The sequence below is a fragment of the Brienomyrus brachyistius genome, chromosome 2 (genome assembly GCF_023856365.1).
Source record: "Brienomyrus brachyistius isolate T26 chromosome 2, BBRACH_0.4, whole genome shotgun sequence".
NCBI classification, from domain to species: domain Eukaryota; kingdom Metazoa; phylum Chordata; class Actinopteri; order Osteoglossiformes; family Mormyridae; genus Brienomyrus; species Brienomyrus brachyistius.
Genome location: NC_064534.1, coordinates 49,088,691 through 49,109,136, shown reverse-complemented (window position 1 = coordinate 49,109,136; position 20,446 = coordinate 49,088,691). Strand labels below are relative to the sequence as shown.

At 47.2% G+C, this 20,446-nt stretch overlaps 1 protein-coding gene across 7 annotated transcripts in view; it reads left to right on the top strand.

The window, feature by feature from the left end:
• emid1 (EMI domain containing 1) overlaps positions 1-20,446 on the top strand; it is a 55,540-nt gene that overhangs the window by 4,616 nt on the left and 30,478 nt on the right. For all 7 annotated transcript variants that reach the window (XR_007386683.1, XM_048999079.1, XM_048999096.1 and 4 more), the window contains exons 2-3: positions 4,827-4,940; positions 5,339-5,442. Coding sequence is in view for 6 of the 7 variants with exons in the window: in XM_048999079.1 (XP_048855036.1) it covers positions 4,827-4,940; positions 5,339-5,442 (218 nt within the window). In the remaining variant the exon portion in view is untranslated. The remainder of the gene's footprint in view (positions 1-4,826; positions 4,941-5,338; positions 5,443-20,446) is intronic.

Sequence of the window (20,446 nt, the reverse complement as noted above, 5' to 3'; positions counted from 1 at the left end):
TCAGCCACATCTGTCCTTTGTCCCTTGTTTCCCGCAGCATTTTTCCCACAGCTCACTGTCCAGAGGAATCCTTTGATTATGATCTCTATGAATTTCATTTCTTTCCAAACGCTTACCAACCACCTCTCCCGAGCAGATGCTACACATCAGCTTCTACAAAGTGTAAAAAATGTCACTCAAATATAAACCGGGTTCAGCTCAGTAGGGGACACAGCTGAAGCAGTAGGCCACCTGTTCAAGATCCCGCAACCTTCCCACAATCCTCGGCTTCTGTTAGTGACCTCCCAGTGGTGTCACGGTAAACATGGACCGTTATACCCCTGTATTCTTTCTGGTGGCTGAACTAAACATCCTAAACAACCATGTGACGTTTTGGATCTGAAAACCTTCACGGAGCCGATATTTGATATTTGCATCGCACCCTTGAATACTCAGCAGTGACCTGTGAAGTTCCGCACGCTGACAGCTTCACAATCTTAGTGCTCGTTCCGGTGACAGTTACACGTCTCGCTCGTGCACTTTCTCCATCACCCTCTCCAATTTTTAGAATGTTATCTAACTGAGCGTTGCATGTGTTACGATTTATTGAGAAGGAAAAAAACTGGGAAAAAAGGGGGACTGTGTCTAAGAGAGGCAAGTGCTGCACCTGCCCCCCTCTGAAGACGCGTGCAAGTGTCCCGGATGGGGGCCTCATTTGTAAACAGGGGGCAATACTGTGACAGCATTATAAAGCCCAGGAACTGAATCCCTGGGCCACCCCAGCTGCTAACTTTTATAGTTCCCACCACACAACAGGAACTTTATGCTAAATAAGCATGGAAGACTCAAAAAGTTTCAACGTTAAACTTCACAAATAATTCCACACGAAACTGCTCTGCCTCTTCAAAACAATGGAGATTGAACAAGTCATATAATTAGTTATGGGGGAAGCTCCCGCAGTATGAAAATGCAGGCCAAATTGTGTCCCGTATTGGTTCAAAATGGGACACTGCCTGTTATGTATATGACCAGCTGCATGTTTATGATTCATTATTAAATCTAGCCAGCAGACCAATGTTTCATTTTCCTTAGAATAAAAATGATGTAACATTATTTTCTAAAAAGTGTTGGCAAGTTTCAACACTGGCACTTCCTATGTCAGACAAAAATATATCAGTTATCGATAAAATTTTCTGGTGCAAAAACATGGGGATGCAAGCAAAAAGAATTATTTATTAAAGCATTTAATGTAACTGAAAATATTTCCATCTGCTCAATTTTTGCATCACTACTTATATTACTTCTATCCAGACACCAGGTTTATCACTATACGCCCCAATAGTTCCTGGTTGAGCAGAAAGTACCTGCCCTGCAGTCGGGACTATTAAAAGGTTCAGGAACTGCCTCTGAGGAACTACAGATTGACTCCTGCAGTGGGAGTGCAACAGAAGTTCCTGGTTCCTGAAAAAGTTGTTTGATAGCACATATAGCAATGATGACATAAACCAAAGCCAGATCTACATGAGCCAACAGATAGCATGGTGCTTAATTTCATGCAGATAGTTGCAGTTTCAATTTTCCGCTGGGTCCTTAATCCAAACTGCTACTGTGAAAAATATCTGACTATTGATGAAATATCTACTCTATGATTTGATATGCACACTAGCAGAACAGTAACAGTCATTTAATAGTTTCTCTGGGCAGATTAATTGCTCTGCAATACTGTTGATGACTAATGAATTTACCACCAATGCCCCACTAGGACAGGCCATTTAACTAGTTCATTCCCTGCAGCTCAGTTGCCCAGGGTGTTGGTGAAAGTTTGCTGGGAACCAAGTAACCTATGGCCTTGTGAGAGGAGAACTAGCCTTTCACTTTCAGTTCAGCTCCACCCCTGCCATTGCCTCCCACAGTTACTGAGCGACAGGTTAACCAGCTGGGCAGAAAGACAAAGCCGTTTCCATGCGGGACCCGGTTGATCGCTATCAGCCTTCGCTCTAAGTGTGGGGTATTGGCGAATATTTGTAATGTCCGGGTGCTTTGAACGCTATGGCTACCGATCAAACGCGGTTCCCTGCTGCGCAGTCAGACGCTCGCGTCCCTCTGCGATTGCTGGCAGGGTGTCAAGTTTTCATACAGATCTGAGCATAAAGCCTCCCCAGTGCTGGTGCATACATGCTTGGATCAGCGTCTTACCCAAGTGACGCTCTGTGACCTGGTGGCAGATATGGGGATGGGGTCTGATCATAGCTGGATAGTTGATTTGTGTATGTAGCCCTATCAGGCCTTGAGATGGTGATTCTGGATCGGAACCTCTGCAGATTTGATGGCATTCATTACGCCTAGCATGCCTGGGGGGGGGGAGGGGGTGTTTAAGGGAGGGTGCAGCTCACAGAGACCCCGCGGGGGTGCATTCTTCCACACAGGACCCGGTGCCGGAGCGTTCTTTGTACTGTGGCAGCGTGTGAGAGCACTGATGTCGCGGGCCAGCAGGGAGGCTGCCGTCCTGCTCTCCACAAACACAAGGGCTTGCTGGGAAGGGGAACAGAGCTGGACTCACGTACCTGGCAGCCCGCCGGAGGGCGGGGCACACCACTGAGCGTGTCAAGGGGGAAACCGCGGCCCCCTCGGATTTCATGTGGATAGCAGCATGTAAAGGGTACGGTACAGCTCTCTTTGAGGATGAGACAGAAGGGCAGGGGAGTGGGAGTGCTGCTGCCTTTTTTTTTTTTTGTCCTGTGAGGATTAGAATGGATGCTGTGTCAGCAACCCCCCCCCCCCCCCCCCCGCCCCCCCATTCAAATCCAAGAAGCCATCTCTAGAGAAGCGGACCCCATGTCTGAATCCTAAACTCGGAAATGACTCACATTCCTTCAGCTGGTTCCTCAACCACACGGTCCGGCTCCAGTTCCATGCACAGCCCTGGTGTGTGCGTGTGTGTGTGTGTGTGTGTGTGTGTGTGTGCGTGGGGGTGGCCAACTGAGCCCCCCCTACTAGGTGCACAGCCCGCCTCAGACAGATGCAGACGCACTTGCATGCGGACAGACTTATACGTACCTTGTTGTGATCTCACACACATCCAACATTTGTAAACACTCTTAGATATACGCACACATCGACGCAGACGTGAGCAGACACTCACGTGCATGCATGTGCTCACATGCCTTTTGTGCACAATTGTAATGAAGAAAACACAAAAGCACAGGGAAACTGATAGCAGACTAAAAGTTCATTCTTTTAAAAAGGTTTTTTACATCTTAGACCATCTATGTTTAGTATGTTAGCTCTCCGTTGAGTTCCTTTCCTCCTAGAACATGCCCATGGCCTAGGGTACGCGCGCCCTCGATCTCCATATCCTCCCTGGTCTCAGTGTGTGACCACCGGTAATCGTTTTCAACCTCTTGCCTTTGCCACAGCTCCGGCCATGTGGGGCAAATCATCCCGTTTGCCCGTTTCATTCTTAATAAAAGCCCGTAAACACATGTTCGGCTTAATCACCTCCGTATGTCCCTCCTGCACCGACTCCTGGGGCCACTTGCCCGATGGGCAGAGGGAGGCAGGGGAGCCGGTCGAATGAGCTTCACATGCAGGAGAGACAGCCGTCTTCTCACTGAGCCTCTGTGATGAGGAATCTGGCCTTTATATTCTCAAGCTGCGAATTATCTTAAGGGCGTTCCCTTTAATCAAACAAAGGCGATTCTCCCGTGACTTTGGGGTCTTAATGAAAATATTAATATTATGAGTTACATTATTGACTTATAAATGTTCAGATTTTCTTTTATGTTTTGGAGCTGAATGGGGTCTTTGCGCCCCCCCGAAATCCGCTCTCCTCATCAGGTTTCTTCTGCTTACCTCATTTAACTTGGGCGACTTGTCAGCAGCTTCGGTTTCTGGCCACTGTGGCGATTCGGGGCTGGCTCTTATTAGACTCTCGTGGCCGGCATCGGCGGAGGGGTGGATGGCCTCGTACCAGCACCCTGCCTCCCAACCCAAGATCACCGGTACGATGTGTACGGGGGTGGGGGAGCAGCTTGCAGCTGCAGCATGCGTGGGGGCTGCCGGGGGAGGGCTGAAGGATGTGTATCAATATGGGGAAAACCGCACAACGTAAACACAGCCCCTGGAGTCCTGCCTGCTTGTCTGAGGCTGATTTGGTGAATGTAAACGCTGGGGATGATCTTCAAAGGAGGGGGGGGGATCAGAGCCACTCAAGGCAGCCCACTCCCCCAGGGGGAGCTGTCGTTGTGCGGGAGTGTGTGTTTAAGCATGTGTGTGCCCATTGGCTGTCTATGTGTACCTGGGTCTAAGTGACTGACCCCGGTGATGGATACCCCTGCTAGTATCCATGTGCTCTTCCTCATCCTTCTTCTTCCTCTCCCTTTCAGCCTCTGGCCCTCAGTGCCAGCTCCCTTCCCAGATTTACAGTCTGGTTTTATTAGGCTGGTGCTCTTTCTCTCTCAGATGGTATCCACATTCGAGTAAGAAGGAGCCCCCCCCCTCCACACACACGCACACACATACTGAGTTTATATTCCCACATGCTGCAGTTGCTTAGCAAACTGCTTTGTTCAGATTGACTTACAGGCTCCTGGGATTTTACTGAATTTATATACAGGTTCCTGCTCCAGCGGTTGCCGTGCTTAAGGGCAAAGCGGCAGCAGTCCTGCTGGGTCATGTGTGTGGAAAAGTTTGGTCACCCGACCCCATAACCATTACCACTCTGACTGGGACACTTGTTGGGTGTATGTGTATCATTCAAAGATGCCAGGCCCCTGCCCCATTTTTCTCACTAGCTGCGGTACCCCCCCCCCCCCCCCCCCCCCCGCCTTCTTTTCCCTGTCATGCAGGAACTGGTGCCCCCACGTGGTGACCCGGACCGTGACCTGCCAGGTCCAGAATGGAACAATTCTGCAGCGCGTGTACCAGAACTGCCGGTGGCCACAGGGCTGCTCCGGAGGCAGGTGGGCTGGGGGGGGGGGAGGGGTGTAGGGGTGAAATGGTATGGGGTGTGACAGGTTATGTGTGTGTGTGTGTGTGTGGGTGGGTGGATTAGGTTTATATTACTTTGTGGTGACCAGATGTGGTTACTATTATAATGTGGTTACCTATGGTTAAGGTTAGGGCTGGGTTGGGGTTAAGGTTGTCATTTTGGGATTAGAATTTAATAGAAATTAATGGAGAGTCCCCACAAAGATATAATTACATTTTGGTGTGTGTGTGTGTGTGTGTGTGTGTGTGTGTGTGACAGAGAGAGAGAGCGTGAGAGAGGGGGAATCGAGGGGGAATAGAGGGGGATGTGTTTGTGTGCTCAGTGTGTCTGTGTGTCTTTGTACCTTAGAGCGTCTCTCTCTCCCTCCAGTTACCACACCGTGGTCAGGCCGTCATACAAGCTGGCCTACCGGACAGTCACAGCGCTCGAGTGGAAGTGCTGCCCAGGCTACCGCGGGTTCCACTGTGAGGAAGGTGAGATTTCTCTGAGAGGGCAGGGTAGGGGGGCGGGGCTCACACCAGTGATCCACACAACCAAAGAATGACTTATTGGAATGAATGGATGGCAAAGGACATGTGCCTGCTGTAAACCACCGCGATCCCTGCCTGCCTGAAATCACCACTTTCCCTCCTGCGATGGTCTGCAGTCAAAGAAGTATAGGCAGACCTCTGCTATTTTAGCTTTTCCTGCACTCTGGGCCAGTAACACCCCGCAAAACACCGAACATCTGCCCTGCTTCTCTCCATGCCGGCACTGAGTGCTTTGAGTCTTTCCGGGAATGTGATACATGGGATTTGCTTGGGGTGTCAATTTCCCTACCATATCTCTGACCCAGACCAGACAGGGAGTCCTGGTAGCCGTGAGAAATCATTTAGTGCCCTGCAGGAAAACACACACGCATCCATAAACACGTCTCCCACTCACACACACACACACACACACACACACTCATCAATATTGAAAACCTTAAATGACCCAATTCGCTCTCCCAAGCATGGTTCCTATGCCGTTCAGCAGTGTGTTACGTTCCATTCTAGCCAGCTGAGATTACAGGGTTCAATTAAGAAAAAGAAACAGCTTGCTGTGGTGTCGCTCGGCACATGTCGTTTCTGGCCATTTCTATTACTACCAGCCCGCGATCCTGAAGCACTATCTCCTCTCATTGGTGGTCTGTTTAATCAGCGATATGGAAAGATCTAGAAATTGGACGGTGACTGTATTTTTCTAAAGCTCCCTTGCTCTTATTGGACTCTCAGAAGCTGGCCATGAGGGTCTGACCGCCCCCCCCCCCCCCCCCCCCCCCCCCCGGTCTGCTTTCATGTCAATATATGTCTTTGGCATAATGGAGCATCTGTACTGCGGACGGAGGCTGTGGGTTGCAGGGCACAGAGAGTGTGGGCAGCCTCAATACCAGCCTTTCCCTGACCAATGCTGATTTGCACATTTGCAGAAACCATATGTATTGTTTGCGTTTGTGTTGCCCCAGCCTTGTAAGCTATGCAGATTACCATCAGCTCACATTTCAAGAAGTCCTTCACCTCTTTTGTGTCTTTGACTAAGTGACTTCTTCAGTTAAAAAAAAAAAACAGCTATAAATATTACCAACATTGCAAGCCAGTTATGCAAGCTAGGGCACAAGCAGTGACGATAACAGAATCAGATACATGATCAATGGAAGTGATTTCCCACAATGCCTTGCAATGCCATTTCTGTAGAATGATGTCATTTCATCTGGCTGCAACACAGGACAGAACCATCTGGGGATGTGTTCCTGTCCAAGGCTGAGTCAACCTTCCTTTCCGGGTGTTAGTGTGTATTTAGTTTTCCCATTCAAACCTTCTGCAAATGTTGTCTCTCTCTTTATCAGTAAAATGACTGCTTGGTAAGATAGTCGTTGCTTTGCTCTTGGAGAATAGGTTTAAATTAATCTTTTTTTAAAAAATAAATGGCTTTGGCCTCAGTCAGCTGGAGGTCCATCAGATGGTTCATTGGGCTGATGTCAGCTTCAGTCTCCCCTTGATCTCCATAAGGCCCTGCGTGTCTTTCACGCTTGGGGTCCTCGGTTAAGAGTTTGTTCACTTTCTGTGGACTTACAGGCCACGGAGGTGATGGATGGGTGTCCAGGCTGGAACACCTGCCCTTCTCTGAGAGGCCCGGCTGAATTAGAGCCATGTGCTCACTGCAGCACTGCACGCTAAACATGACATCACCTGAATTGTAACGATATCTCCATCAAGCAGTTTTAAAACAGCTCCCATACCTGAATACTGGGCATGGGGATCACAGCGTAAACATACAATGCAGTGACACGTGATAAATATGAGAATAACTCCGGAATCACTTCAGCTATCTCATATATCTGACCCACATATCCCTGAGCTCCCTTCCGTCACCCCATCGCTAGCAGAAATACGCTGTGGTGCCGGAATTATGGGATTTCATTGCTACAGTTTGGACAGGTACTTTCCCAAAGCACCCAAAATGCAAATGCTTTAATCTCTCATTTGCAGAAAAAAGGCCCAAGTGTTTACACATAGAAGTACTTTCTCGGATGCCAGAGCAGCTGTGTTTTCACCAACCACAGTGTCACGAGACACTGCTGACACTGATTACAGATGTAGCAGGCTCTTTAACCACTATCTTATGGTGCTTCCTTTACTTGGTTAGTTAACATTAGCTTTTGCTAGGTATAACATTTATTGGACTACCCCAACTGACCAAAGCAGACAGAACTCTGGGCTTACAGTTTAATATAGACCTCCCTCCCCCCAGCAGGCTGGCATACTACCAGGTTTTTTTGAGAATCTTATAGGTGCTAAACCCAAGTAATGGATAGCGGGTCAGTGGAACATTCTGATGTCAATTAAAATACCCAGTGAACATGGACAACTGTCGATGACTGAGGCTGGGCAGCTCCGGTTTAACAAGCAAAAGCGAGAAAATGTATCAGTGCAAGGACAGGAACAAAGTGGCGGCAGCATTTCACGGATTAGGAAATTACCACGGCTGTCAAATAGCAGCATCGGAGCTTCTCGATAAAGCGATTTCTTTTCGCGCCAGATTCCGGCAGCATCTGTGCTTTCGGCCATTATTACCGCCGGAGGAAGAGGCGGCACTGATGCAGGCAAAATGTAATCTGTGTTTTCACAGCTCGGTGCGGCTTATCAGCAAAGGCGCACATGCTCAGGCAGGCCGGCAAAACGCAGCCCACTGCCACCCGCCATTATTCACGGAGATTGGAGAATGCGGGGAAGGATTTGCACGCTGAACGGTGCAGATGTTCTAGGCAAGAGTACAGGCGGGGAAATGCTCACTGTGCAAGCAAAAGGCGATTAAGCAGGAGATGCGAGTGGCTGCGAGTTCCTTAATTGGTCTGAGACTTAATGGCCAGTCCTGGCAGCTGCTTGCTCCGTCTAACCTGGACCCATCAGAACATCGATTGTGTCCCAGAGGGCTATGATACACCTGCCCAGGGTGGTGTCCAAACCCTGGATGATTTCCTGTCCTCCTGGGCACCATTTGTCTGAGCGTTCCCTCATTAGTACATGGGCCACATTTTATTAGCGAGTCTTTCATTAAGGGAGCTAATGGGGGTGAAGCAGCTCTGTGGTACACAGACTGCATCCCGTCATTAAAGCACAGCAGCCCATATGAACCTTTCAGCTCAGCTTTCTGCTGACTTTTTATGTGAACGCTGAACATTTCGTCCTCATATTAATTTTGGGTGTGTCGGCTTGTTACTTACCTCCCTGATTCTCACTGATTCTCGTGTCTCCCCTATTGCTCTCCCCTCCCCGCCCCCCCACCCCATCAAGTCTTAATTTTCCTCATCTCTGTTGCCCAGGCTCGTATCTGCCCCAAATTTGCGTCAGCTCTCAGCAGGGGATTCAGGGGTGGTGGTGGGGGGGGGGTGAACCGCTGGAGTGCATGCCGGTCTCCAACTCACTACCCCCAAGTCCTGACCCCCCCACCCCCCCCTACCCCATCCCCCCAGAATATAACTTCTCTGATCTGGGCCTCATGCATGTGTGTGCTTTATAAACAAACACTGGGGATGGATTACAGGCGTGGGGCAGTGAAGTGTGGAAAAGAAAAACAGTTTAGTTGGGGAGGGGGCGCAGAATGAAGGACAGCAGAGTGAAAGCAGAATGGGGGGGGAGGGGAGCAAATTAAAAGCAAAGATCAAACATTTGCTTTTTAAATGAAACTCACCATTTTTATCCCCGATCAATCACCCACTTATCCCATATGTGCAATAGCCAGCGAGATACTCAGTGGCACTGCACAGTTTGAGAATCCCCAGCCTACTTCTATGTACTAATGCATTTGAAAGCTTACAGCCTGAAGTGTTTTGAGTGCATTTTTCAGAGAGAATCAAAAAACAGTAATAAAATGTTCCAGTATTATAGGCATCTGACAAATGAAAAGATCAAATCCATTCCAAGAAATTATGTGCAATCATTGTAATGACAGGTTATGCCGATGTAGCTGGTGGGGTCTTATATCTAATTAACGCCACCAGTAGATAACAATCTGTTTTTCTTCACAGACAGGTGTGGTGGGGGTTACAGGGGGGGTGGAGGTCATGTGGACAGATGCCTGTCTGTGAAATACTGCATCCTTATGTCCTGCTGCCCTGATTTCAAGGTCACCGTAATAGATGCACACCCTGCACCCCCACCCCCCATGCCTTGCACAAAGGACAAGCAGCATAGCAATATGTCTGGCAGACCCCTGAACCAAATTCCCCCGTGATTCCCCCTCCTCTCACCCTATCAAGCTGCACGGTGTCGCCACAGGCCTGACTCCCAGTCAAACCATGTCGAGCCTCTCCAGCCCAACCCCTGTTATTGTTCAGGATGCCAGGGCAGCTGTGGATGCTGGACGCAGCCAAAATCAAATAAAAACACTGCATTCCCCAGGCTGCATCCAGATGTGAGAAGAGCCCAGATGAGAACCGTGAGGCACACCGCTGCCACCGCAGATGAAGTGTCACGGACACCTGGTGTCCATGTCCGAGGGACAATTAATGTTATGTATTTTCATTACTTGCAAACTGTAGCTGATCTGGTTTAAGAATCCAACAGCTAAGCCTCTACTGGTCATAGTACCAAAAGCCCTTTCGGTATAAGTCTTGAACTGGATCCGGTGCAGTTATTAAATAGCAGCCTCATTAACGCTAGATGTTTTGTCGCATGTAATTATAAATGGAATCTGCTGGCCCCCAGCTGCTGTATCTCCATGACTAGTTCAGCATGGCTGTCCTGAATCCACTCTCACTGTACTGTAGCACCAAGACTTGCAGCTGGTCTCATTTTCTGCTAGCTGCCCCACAGCGTTTGGGGTCCAGCTCCCTGACAAACGTGCGGCTGCAAACCCACAAGGGAGCCGGAGATTTGAGGTCTGAGTGCGATTCCAGCTCTGAATTGCAGCCGGAAAGGGCAGAGGAAACTGGTTGGTTCTGGTTAGCTCTGGGCCTGGACCAGGACTTGGACGCACTGCTCCCGTTCTAACACGAGGCACATTTCTCAGTGAATGGGCACAGGACACAAACACCAACAGGACTAATTTTCTTAAATCAGGCCATGGGGCGTTCTTGCACTTCCTTAGTGTTTCGGCAGAAAAAGGAAGCTTTAATTGACAGGAACTTTACTGTGCAGGCACAGATCTGACCTGATTTCTGTACTCTATTACTTCTACTCATGGTGGTGATCAGGGGCATCGTTACGCCTATTTTAGGGGGCTTCGATGTTTTTTAGCCCCCAAATAAATGTGTACTTTTTGGCTTAAGTTATGAATAGCTTTTTATAATATATTTGTTTGCCATCGACCCTCGGTGAAGACTCAGCCCCCCCTATCCATTCATCTCTAACTATGCCCCTGGCGGTGATCAGGATACTGGGCCCAGGGTTCAACTGCTGTAGCACCCAACAGAAACACAGTATTGCTTATGTGTATAAGGACACAGACAAGGCTTATTAGCAAAGGTCCAGTTCCTTAAGCATTATCTAAACTGCCCATCTACCATTGATGTATTGTGTATTATTCTGGAATTCGCTGTCCTTTTAGGGAAAGTGTTCCATAACTCCTCCTGCTCAGTACACCATCTCCAAGGTAAATAAAACAGAATTAATGTGTAAATGAGGCAGTTTTTAAAGACTTGCCTGTGTTTCCACGTCAGCTCTGTTATGGTGAGGCGGGTGTCTAGAATGCACAAGCCACATTTGACAATGCACACTTGTTTTTTTGGACACGTGTGTGTTTCCTGCTTTTCTCTGATTGGGTAGTATTGGAACACACAATAGGGATTTGGAGCTACCTGATTGGCTTATAGCTGGGCTTGCATCAGTCAAGCAGATTCAGGTGACTGGCTGAAATACCCAAGCAAAGTCCAACAGTGAGCGGGGGGAGGGGGGCCCATACTCATGCTTTTCCACCCTCGCTGAGTCATGGCTCCGTGCCCAGTTGCCCCATAGAGTGAGTTTATTAACCACAGAATTTACCCCAGACCCCAATCTGGGCTGCAGTCCCACTGATCTGGGACATGGGGCTGGGGATGGAGGTGATCATAATGTTATTGTTGGACCCCCACTATCCTCAGCGCTGAAAGCCCCCCCCTTCAACCATGTTAGTCCACTAGGACCGTAAGCAAACAGCGGAGGTGGTGGATCTTCGCTGCCCCAGGTGTTTATGGCCGGTTTGTGGGTTCATGGTTTCCAGGATGCAGGAGATCCCCACCCTGCAAGGTTTATTATAGGACAGGAGGCGTATGCTGACTTATTATCCCACACACACAAACACACGTACACAGAGACACACCTACATGCATGTATGGACAGACACAGAGGTGCGTAAACTCACACATGCATAAACAGTCAAGAAGAAACATATGTAAACAGATATATGGACAGACACTTATATACTGATACAAAGATATGCACATAGATATATGGAGAGAAAAACACACACAGATACCCACACACAGACACAAACAGAAAGATCTGCACGTACTGTAGATGTATGAACTCGCACATGGAGTTGCTGCAGCAGGTTTCCAGAGGCAGGGCAGTAAATCAGCTTTTACGAGGGATGCGCTTGTGACTCCAGGGCGGAGATTGGCCCGCCTGGGACAGCTGTGGCGTAAGACTGTGTTTTTGATTAGGCCCTTAACTAACGATCCTCTGTTTACTTTACCTGTTGATGCTTTCATTGTGAGTGAGTTGTATAGCCTGTAGCACCGTGGATTTTATCTGGTTATACAGCCACTTTTTTTTAAACCATAAAAAATTGGGTTAAATGCTTCCCTCATGAGTACAACGGCAAGCCACTGCCTGGACCTGAATGGGCATCTTTTCCAGCATCCCTGACCACTGCGTTCAGTGCCATCAATGATGTAAAGGAGGTGTAATTCACATTATTTCCCCTCTGCTGCCTGCCTTGAACAAAACTCACGCCTCATAGCAAAACTGCTAAGCCTGGTGTTACTAAGTGGCTTAAAAGGACAGACTCCATGTACTTAGCAGTTGTGCGCATTATGGCATGATGCCATGGTTAGGGGTGGCAAGTGTGAACAGGCAGCTATGTAATTTACTGGCAATCATTTGAATATAAGTGCTAAAGCTCTTTAAGTCATTTTCCATAATCTCCATAATGAGTTCCATAAACTCATTGTAAAGGTCATCAGGGTTAAATAGGAACAAGAGACACTGAAGGAAATCTCGGTCACCTCTGCCGATGGAAAACACTGGAGTCTTTCCAGCATTGCCTGGTGTCCTATAGGTGGGACATGATGGGTCTCCTCCCACCAACAGGCCGTCCTTCTGAAAGCCACTCAGCTTTCGACAGAGATCTGGGTTGTTTGCATCCCCTCCTGAAAAAGGCCATTGTGAAAAGCTGCAAAGACAGTATGTCTGTCCACTAGTGATGGACAAAAAGAAACTTTATGAACTATTCGCTGTAGTTCCTGACCCCACTAGAGCAATCTCCCAAAGCAAACAAACAGCACCATCTAGTGGGGTCAAAAACTATAGCAAATGGTTCATGAGGCGTCATTTTGTCCATTATTACTGTCCACCCTTCAGGTCACCAGCCGACTCCAAGGTCAGTTACGGGGCATCAGCCAATCACAGGAGGAGGGAATCTTACCAACATTCACATATTTTCACGTCATTTTCTGGGGAGGAGGCATTGCACATTCCTTGGAGAATGACCTGGTATGATGAGGCAGATCGTGGACTAGTCCTGAATTAGGTTGTTATCGACAACAAGAACATGAGCGACACAAAGCCTCTGTCCAGCTCAGATGAAAACATCTGGACATGACCTGTCTGGCTCATTTTTGCAATAGGAGCTATAGTCTATGGGCACATTTTGTCTGGAAAGTCTTTTTCCAAGCCCAAGTGGGTTTGTCGATGGTGGGCTTTTTGGTTTGCTTCTGACATTTGAGAAGCTCAGGGACTATCAGGGGGAGATCCTCTCTGCGCATCTTCCATAGTCGTGCATGGTGTGCACCTGTGTCCACGTATGTATCAGCAGAGTTTCTTCATGGTTGTGCTTGTTTGCATCCTTGAGTCTGGAAATCGTGGCTAAGGTTGAACCCAAAGGCACTGATGTGTCACGCAGGAGGAAAGTCAGACATGGACAGGAAGCGCTGGCTCAGAGCTGCCTATAAACCAGCCCTGTGCTGCATCTGCCAGAGCCATGAGTCCTCTTACTGAACAGAGACTCTCTTTGAGCGGCCAAATGCAGGCGAGGTGCAGGGCAAGTGAGTGTGTGTCCTGCTGGGGAACGTGACATTCCCAAATTTTAGATTTGCTACCTTCTTGGTTGTCTGCTTGCCATTTTGCCGGTTTTTCTAGATATTCAGTGGCTAGACTGAGTAATGACTGAAGGGTTTGAGTTTGGTGTTGGAGCGTCCTCAGTTTCAGATTCGCTCGCCATCTCACGTTCGGTCAAAACCAAAGGCTGAGGTATGACATCGACATGAATACGTAGTGACATCTGACGTCGAACTGACGTTGTGAAATCAAATGTAGTATTACACCATTTTCCACATCAGCCGATTTAAATCTTCATACATTTACATCTGCATACTGGATGGACAAGCGGAAAGCATCATGTAGGACTGTTTCAGGCTACTTCTGTCATTTTCAGAACTTCCTACTTGGAATCAATAAATATTGTCTATTTATGTGACTCACCTCCCTCCCCCTTTGTAACCCACCTGTTTAACCCCCCCCCCAGTTCTTCTTTCTCTTCACTTGCTCCTTCTGGGTCCGAGCACCGCCCGCTGGACTCTGAATCACATTACCCCCCCATGCATTTTCATTTTAGTATTTTAACCCCCTCCACTTGTAACCACATCTCATTTAAATGCTCTCAGGGTCTTGCTCCCAATCCTTCGTAACTCACTCTGTTTCCTCCTCTACTCTGTTATCTTGTTCCCCCCTTTCTTTCACCATTCTCTCTTCAGTTCCTGTCTTGTTCATGTTTGATCACACTAATAGGGTTCCCTAGTATCGTACTGGTTCCCGTTCCCTTTGTCAACTACCTTCCTGGTGGTGCGTTCCCTCTCTGGTGAAGGCCAGATGCTCCAAACTCCCAACATGTTCTGTAATGCCAATTCGGCTGCGTGTCTGTGTCTGACTAAAGTATCGGCAAACAGTGTAGATGTCCACAGCAGGAGTGCTCTCTCGGAAGAATTCATTTGAACATTGAATGCTAAACAGCAAGCTGACGTGCGTGGAAACGTAAGCCTTGGTGACTTAAGGACTTTGTTGCTTCTGAAACACTGAGAGTTTTTGTTTTGTCCCGTCGCCCCCCCCCTCCCACCAACATAGGGGGTTTATTCTTTCACCTTTCTTTAAAAAGGTGCAAAAAAGGTGCAAACCTCATGAAATGCTTTAGAGTAACACATGGCTCCACAATATGAAGATGGAGTTTTTGTTTAAAAGACAACTGTCAAAACACTGAAGCATCCCTGTTGCATTGACTTATAAATCAAACGACTACTTGGAATAGCAGATTAAATGAATGCTTTAATGCACCCAACACCTTCCCACAGCCGCACCATCTCAACAAACCTTCGTTGCTGGGTCTCCTCAACCCTCCACTGCCATAAATCAGTCAGGGAGGTGGTTTCAAAGTAGCTAAACTGGTGGGGGGGGTGGCAATTGAAGGCTGTGGGGGGTAAGTCAAGGGAAAATGGGAGTGACAGGCACGCTTGATGTGAAAGTGTGAAGGATGAGCTTAGGACTAGGCTGGATGGATGGATGGATGGATGGATGGATGGATGGAAGAATGGATGGATGAATGGAGTATTCAGCGCAGTTTCCATAATCAAAACACTGAGAACCATATATAAAGTTTATCAGTATATAATGTTTTTCCAAAAGGTTTAACATAGGATATAGCAACAGAATTACAGGTAGTGAATTATTTTACTTAAGTAATACCTCATATACAAAAAAGCAATTAACATTTAGTGTGATATGAGTAATGATCAGAAATTGCATAAACGCCATGTAAATGCGCTCTAGAGAAACCCTTGTAATATTAAACCAAGAGATGATTATTGACGAGTTTAGGTAGACAGTGGGACTTCCAGAACATTCATGAATAACCTGCTCACTGCTCATGGGACGGAGTCTGAAAGAGCAAACTATTTATTGGGAGTGCAGCCCTCGACATGGCAGGACCTGTTCAGAACATCCGGCTTTGTGAGGCCCCGTCACATCCAAAGCAGTCTGCAGGAGGTGGGACAATGCTGATAGGAGGGGTGCGGCCAGACAAGAGAGGGGTAATCTGAGAAGGGGGCCAGCAAAGGTGGGCTATTGTTCAGTAGCCACATGGGCACAGGGAAATTGCATGACTGTCTACGCTAAGCTGGACCAGAAAGGCCCCATTCTACCTTTGGAAACCGAACTGGGGTCATTTAATATGTTTTGGGAAGACTGGTCTGTGAAATGAAGCCGCGCTGAGAACTTCCAAATGCTGGCATTAGACAGATGACATATTTAATCATCAGTTTCGGTCCCTTCCTTTTTAAAGACCATTGTCTTTTTTATGCATTATTGTTTTACAGGGTGTGCTTTAGAAACAGCAAAAATGCTTCAGTCCATGTATGTGTATGTGTATTTATACATTTATATGGGTGACAACAGGAAATGAAACGAAGGAGGAATCAAAGTTATGGCAAAGGAAACGGGAAGGGAGAGCAGGAAAGACGACACCACAGGAAGGATGCAAACAGCTGAAGGGAAATCAAGTGGGAAGTGCGTGAATATCACAGGCAGAACAACTTTAAGTTTTATGTGAAACATGGGTGTAGATTTTAATATGAATGGCAGAGAGACATTCCTACCAATAAACCTATAAGCTCTTTAAGTTCAGATGAAACTGCCTGATAAGCGAATAAAATGAATGAATGGACTGTACTTTATTGTGCTGGAATTATATAGGTTGGCTAATTTTATTAATCACCTTTGGAATGTGACATTTGGGAAAAAGAGCTTGATGGACAGCTGGAGTGTAACACCGAGTGCTGTGTGTAACATGGTTAGTTCAGGCTACATCTCTGCAGACAGCGTGCAGTTCAGCCAGATCATATTCCAGATGACTCACCCTCCGTGTCACCAGTCCCTCACAAACGACACGTAAGATGAGTGAGGGCTGGAAGGAGCTACAGGAAGAGAAGGAGGGAATCTTCAGATAAGGAATGTCCCGTGGCAACAAATTCTTCTCCGTAGTACATTTCTATCTTTTCTTTTTTAATGTCATTTGTTTAGACTTTTTGCATTCCTTTTCTAAATCCCGCTTGCTGAATAATAGTTGGTAATGTGGGATGACTTCTTGGTTGATTATGGATATTTCAAAGAAAACAATGTCTTCTGTTACATTTTCAGTATCCCTGTGATGTTAATTACGTTGCTTTAAAGTTGCTCTTCAACAAAGAAAACATCAAGCCGCTTATTTTCACAACAGGCTGACATCTGAGCGCTCAAACAAACCCAAACCAGTGAGATCAGATTCGCTCATCCTGTGTTGTGATTCCTATCTGAGGTTCAGGACTCCAGTCCGGGCTGACCAGGGTGCCGCTTGTATGTCTTCCATTATGGTAACAGCCTGAGATAAGGCTCTGGAATATTGTCAGAACACCTCTGCACTCCCCCTGCTGAAGCTTCCTGAGGCTAACAGGACCTGCATGACCTGGAGTCATCATCTGAAAGGAAACTTTCAATACAATACTTTGTCCCTCGACCCCAATTGGGATTCGGCGGTTTCAGAAAATGGAAGGATGGATAATACTTGAGATGTTGACTATCTCTTGTTATGTCTTGATGATACCACATCGCAGTTAGCTGTGTATTTACATATCTAGAAGATCTTCTCCCTCATGAACTAGAGCTCAGGAACAGAAACAGGAGGGAGGCCATTATGCGCAACTTTAATCATTGTGTGAATCCTACTCATAATTACAGTCATAATCATGCGATTAAACAGGGAATCGCTGGTTATTGTCGGACAGGGCTTTTGCACTACTCTGGCATCTGCAGGGCTATGGGAGGCGTTGTGGGAGAGTGTCATAAAGTCCAAAGTTACAGAGTCAAAGGAAGAGGAAGGTCGCTGGTTCAAATCCTGTGGTCGACAGAATGATTTCATCAATGGGCCCTTGAGGACGCCCCATAACCCCCACTGCTCCATGGACCAACTCACCCTGCTTTCTCAGTTGCTTGTTGTGTGCTAAATATGTAAATAGAAGAGTATCTCTATTTAGCGTGAGTACTGAGACTGAGACCTGTGATCTGTAAAGGAATTAATTGGGCATTCCTAATTTGGTGAAAACAGACGGGGAAATAGTGTCAGTACAACAAAATTACATTACAAACAAATCTCTGTGACACTTAAGCACTTCTTAATACATCTGCTTGACCACACAAACAGTAATTCTTTCCTGGGATATCACATGCCTATTTTTGCAGCCCAAAGATATCTTAGTGGTTCCAAATACATTTGGCCCTCATTCTCCCAATAACCCTAAAATGCATGAGACAGCCTCTGACCTGCAAAAAGACAAAAAAAGTTTAATGATAGTAGTGGAATGAATTGAACTGGAAATTTCATTTACTTTATTGGAAGCTCGCCTCTCAGGACCAGCTGGATAAAGTTTTGATTGGTTGCTGAGTTTCTGAACTGCTGTTACCCAGAATTCCCTCACTTTCTCATCCCTCTTTCAGAAATACTTGTGATGTTTTATCTGCCTCGCTTGTACGTTGCTTTAGACAAAAGCATCTGCTAGATAATTAAATATAAATGTAGATGTAATAACACAGAGAAGTTTTCCCTCAATTTAGTGTAATTTGTTTAGTCTTTAGAAACTTAGAGTTTATTTAATGCTGCTCCTCAGTGTTTTTGTATTTTTGAAGGGCAGTGGGTTTAGATTAGTAGTTTGCTGTTCTTAGTTTGGCTTGCTGCTTTAAGCTCCCAAGCATGCAGGATCAGTGGGGCCCCTTCTGGGGTTTATACCATTTCTCTGCGGGTTGTTGTGTCGCACTTGAAGGGTAAAAAATAACCAATGACGTTTCACCAAATATTTTCTCCATTTTGTCTTCAGTAACAGTACTGTAAACTGGAGGTTGGGTTCGTTGTTGAGTTGTTAGCAGTGGTACCTCTGTTTGGCTCTGCTCAGTGTGTGTGGTGAGACCTACAGCATACGTGTTGGGGCATTGTGAAGCTCAGCAGGTTAGGGATTTGTGCTTGTGTCCGTAAGGTTCCGTGTTCAAATCCTGATTTCTGGGTATTTCAGCAAGGCTCTTAGCCCCTGTTGTTCCAGATGGTGTACATTTGCTGATCCTGTGCTCTGACTCCCAAACTTGCTCTCACCTGGACATGCATGTGTGTCTGTATCTCTCCTAAAGAACCTGATGGGATGTGCAAGAACAGCCCAGTTTTCCAGCAGAGATTAATAAAGTACTTATATTCGTACTGTCTTGTACTAAAGGAAGGGGCTGCCTTAGATCAACAACTGGCCATGACACTGGATGTCACTTCTTTTATGGTGTTTTATGATCAATTGTGTCTATATTACATCCTGATGCTGAAGTTCAGACTCAACCCATCCTGCAGAAGAAGCCAGATCTCTCTGAGTCAGACAGTCTCAGTCTCCAGGCAGCTCCAAGAAGCCTATGGGTCTAAAATTTGTCAGTATCTTTTTATAGGCTGTTTGCAGTTCATTTTTCAGCGCTCACTTCTTTATTTATGGGTGATGTCACAATGTGTAGAATTTGATTGATGGTTGATTGGCTGTTGGGTTAGTACTACCCAAAGGTTTCCATAGCGATTGTGCAACCTGTGTAGCACGCCTCTGTGGCAAGCTAGCGCACTAGGGTCTTGGCAGTCAAGCAGTCACCACCAGGCCACAGGGGTTCAAGGGGCGAGAGGCCTGGGCGACGGGGGTCCAGGGGGTGAGAGATCTGGATGCCGAGGAACTGAAGGGTGAGAAATCTGGAGGGAGCAAGTCTAGGGGGCAAGAGGCCTGGATGGCAGTGGTCTGGGGGCAAAGGGACATGCCAGCAGGGGTCTAGGTGGCAAGATGCCAGGGTGGCAAGGCAACATTATGCGTGCCGATTGTTCCAGCAGCGGTTTGACTTTAAGGCCTTTCACTCTTGCTAAAAGCTCCAGACTGTGTGTTTTTTTTTCAAGGCAAAACTGCTGGGTTTTTCCGACCACTTAACTGCCGCGCTCAGTCGGCTTCACACAATGAGCTGCAGCCCACTGCCGAGCCAGGAAACCAGCCCAGTGGTTCCCTCAGCATCCCCAGAGCTGGCGACCCGTGAGCCCGTCAGATCCTCCAGAACAAAGGTGCTCTCCTTATCAGCCTGCATTGACCCTTTGTGTCACAAAGGAAGAATGTGCACTTATCTCAAATGGCGCAAAACTCAAACAGGACCCCCCCACACACCTCACTCCCTACAATCCGGGGGACATGAAGCGATAAAGACCCCACGTGTCTGTAAGGAGTCTGAAGAGGAGTGTAGGGAGGGGTGGCAGGTAATTACACCTGTACAAATACATGAAAGACCTACCAGGAAATTGAGGGGGGGGCTTCCATCAGTAATGACTTGTGGGCGAGAAAGCAGATGTTACCATGATAAAATTTTAACAGACCATGTTCCCCCCCCCCACTGTGTCCCTGAAGGCCGGTTCAGACGGAGCCAAGACAATGCTTCCTATTGTTCCCTGGTTATAGCACCAGTTTACCCTGGAGGAGTCCTACACTCTGTGGTCTTTCCCACCCGCTGCTCTGCACTGTTAGCGTTTTTTCCTAAACATTCACATTTTTCAGCCTCATACCTGTGCCTCGATCCAGCGTGTGGCCTGTATCCAAAGCACATTACACTAACGTTGGGTGGTATAACAATTCTGACAATTACATTAGTTTTTGTATACATACACACACAGTATCTGCTCAACTTACTA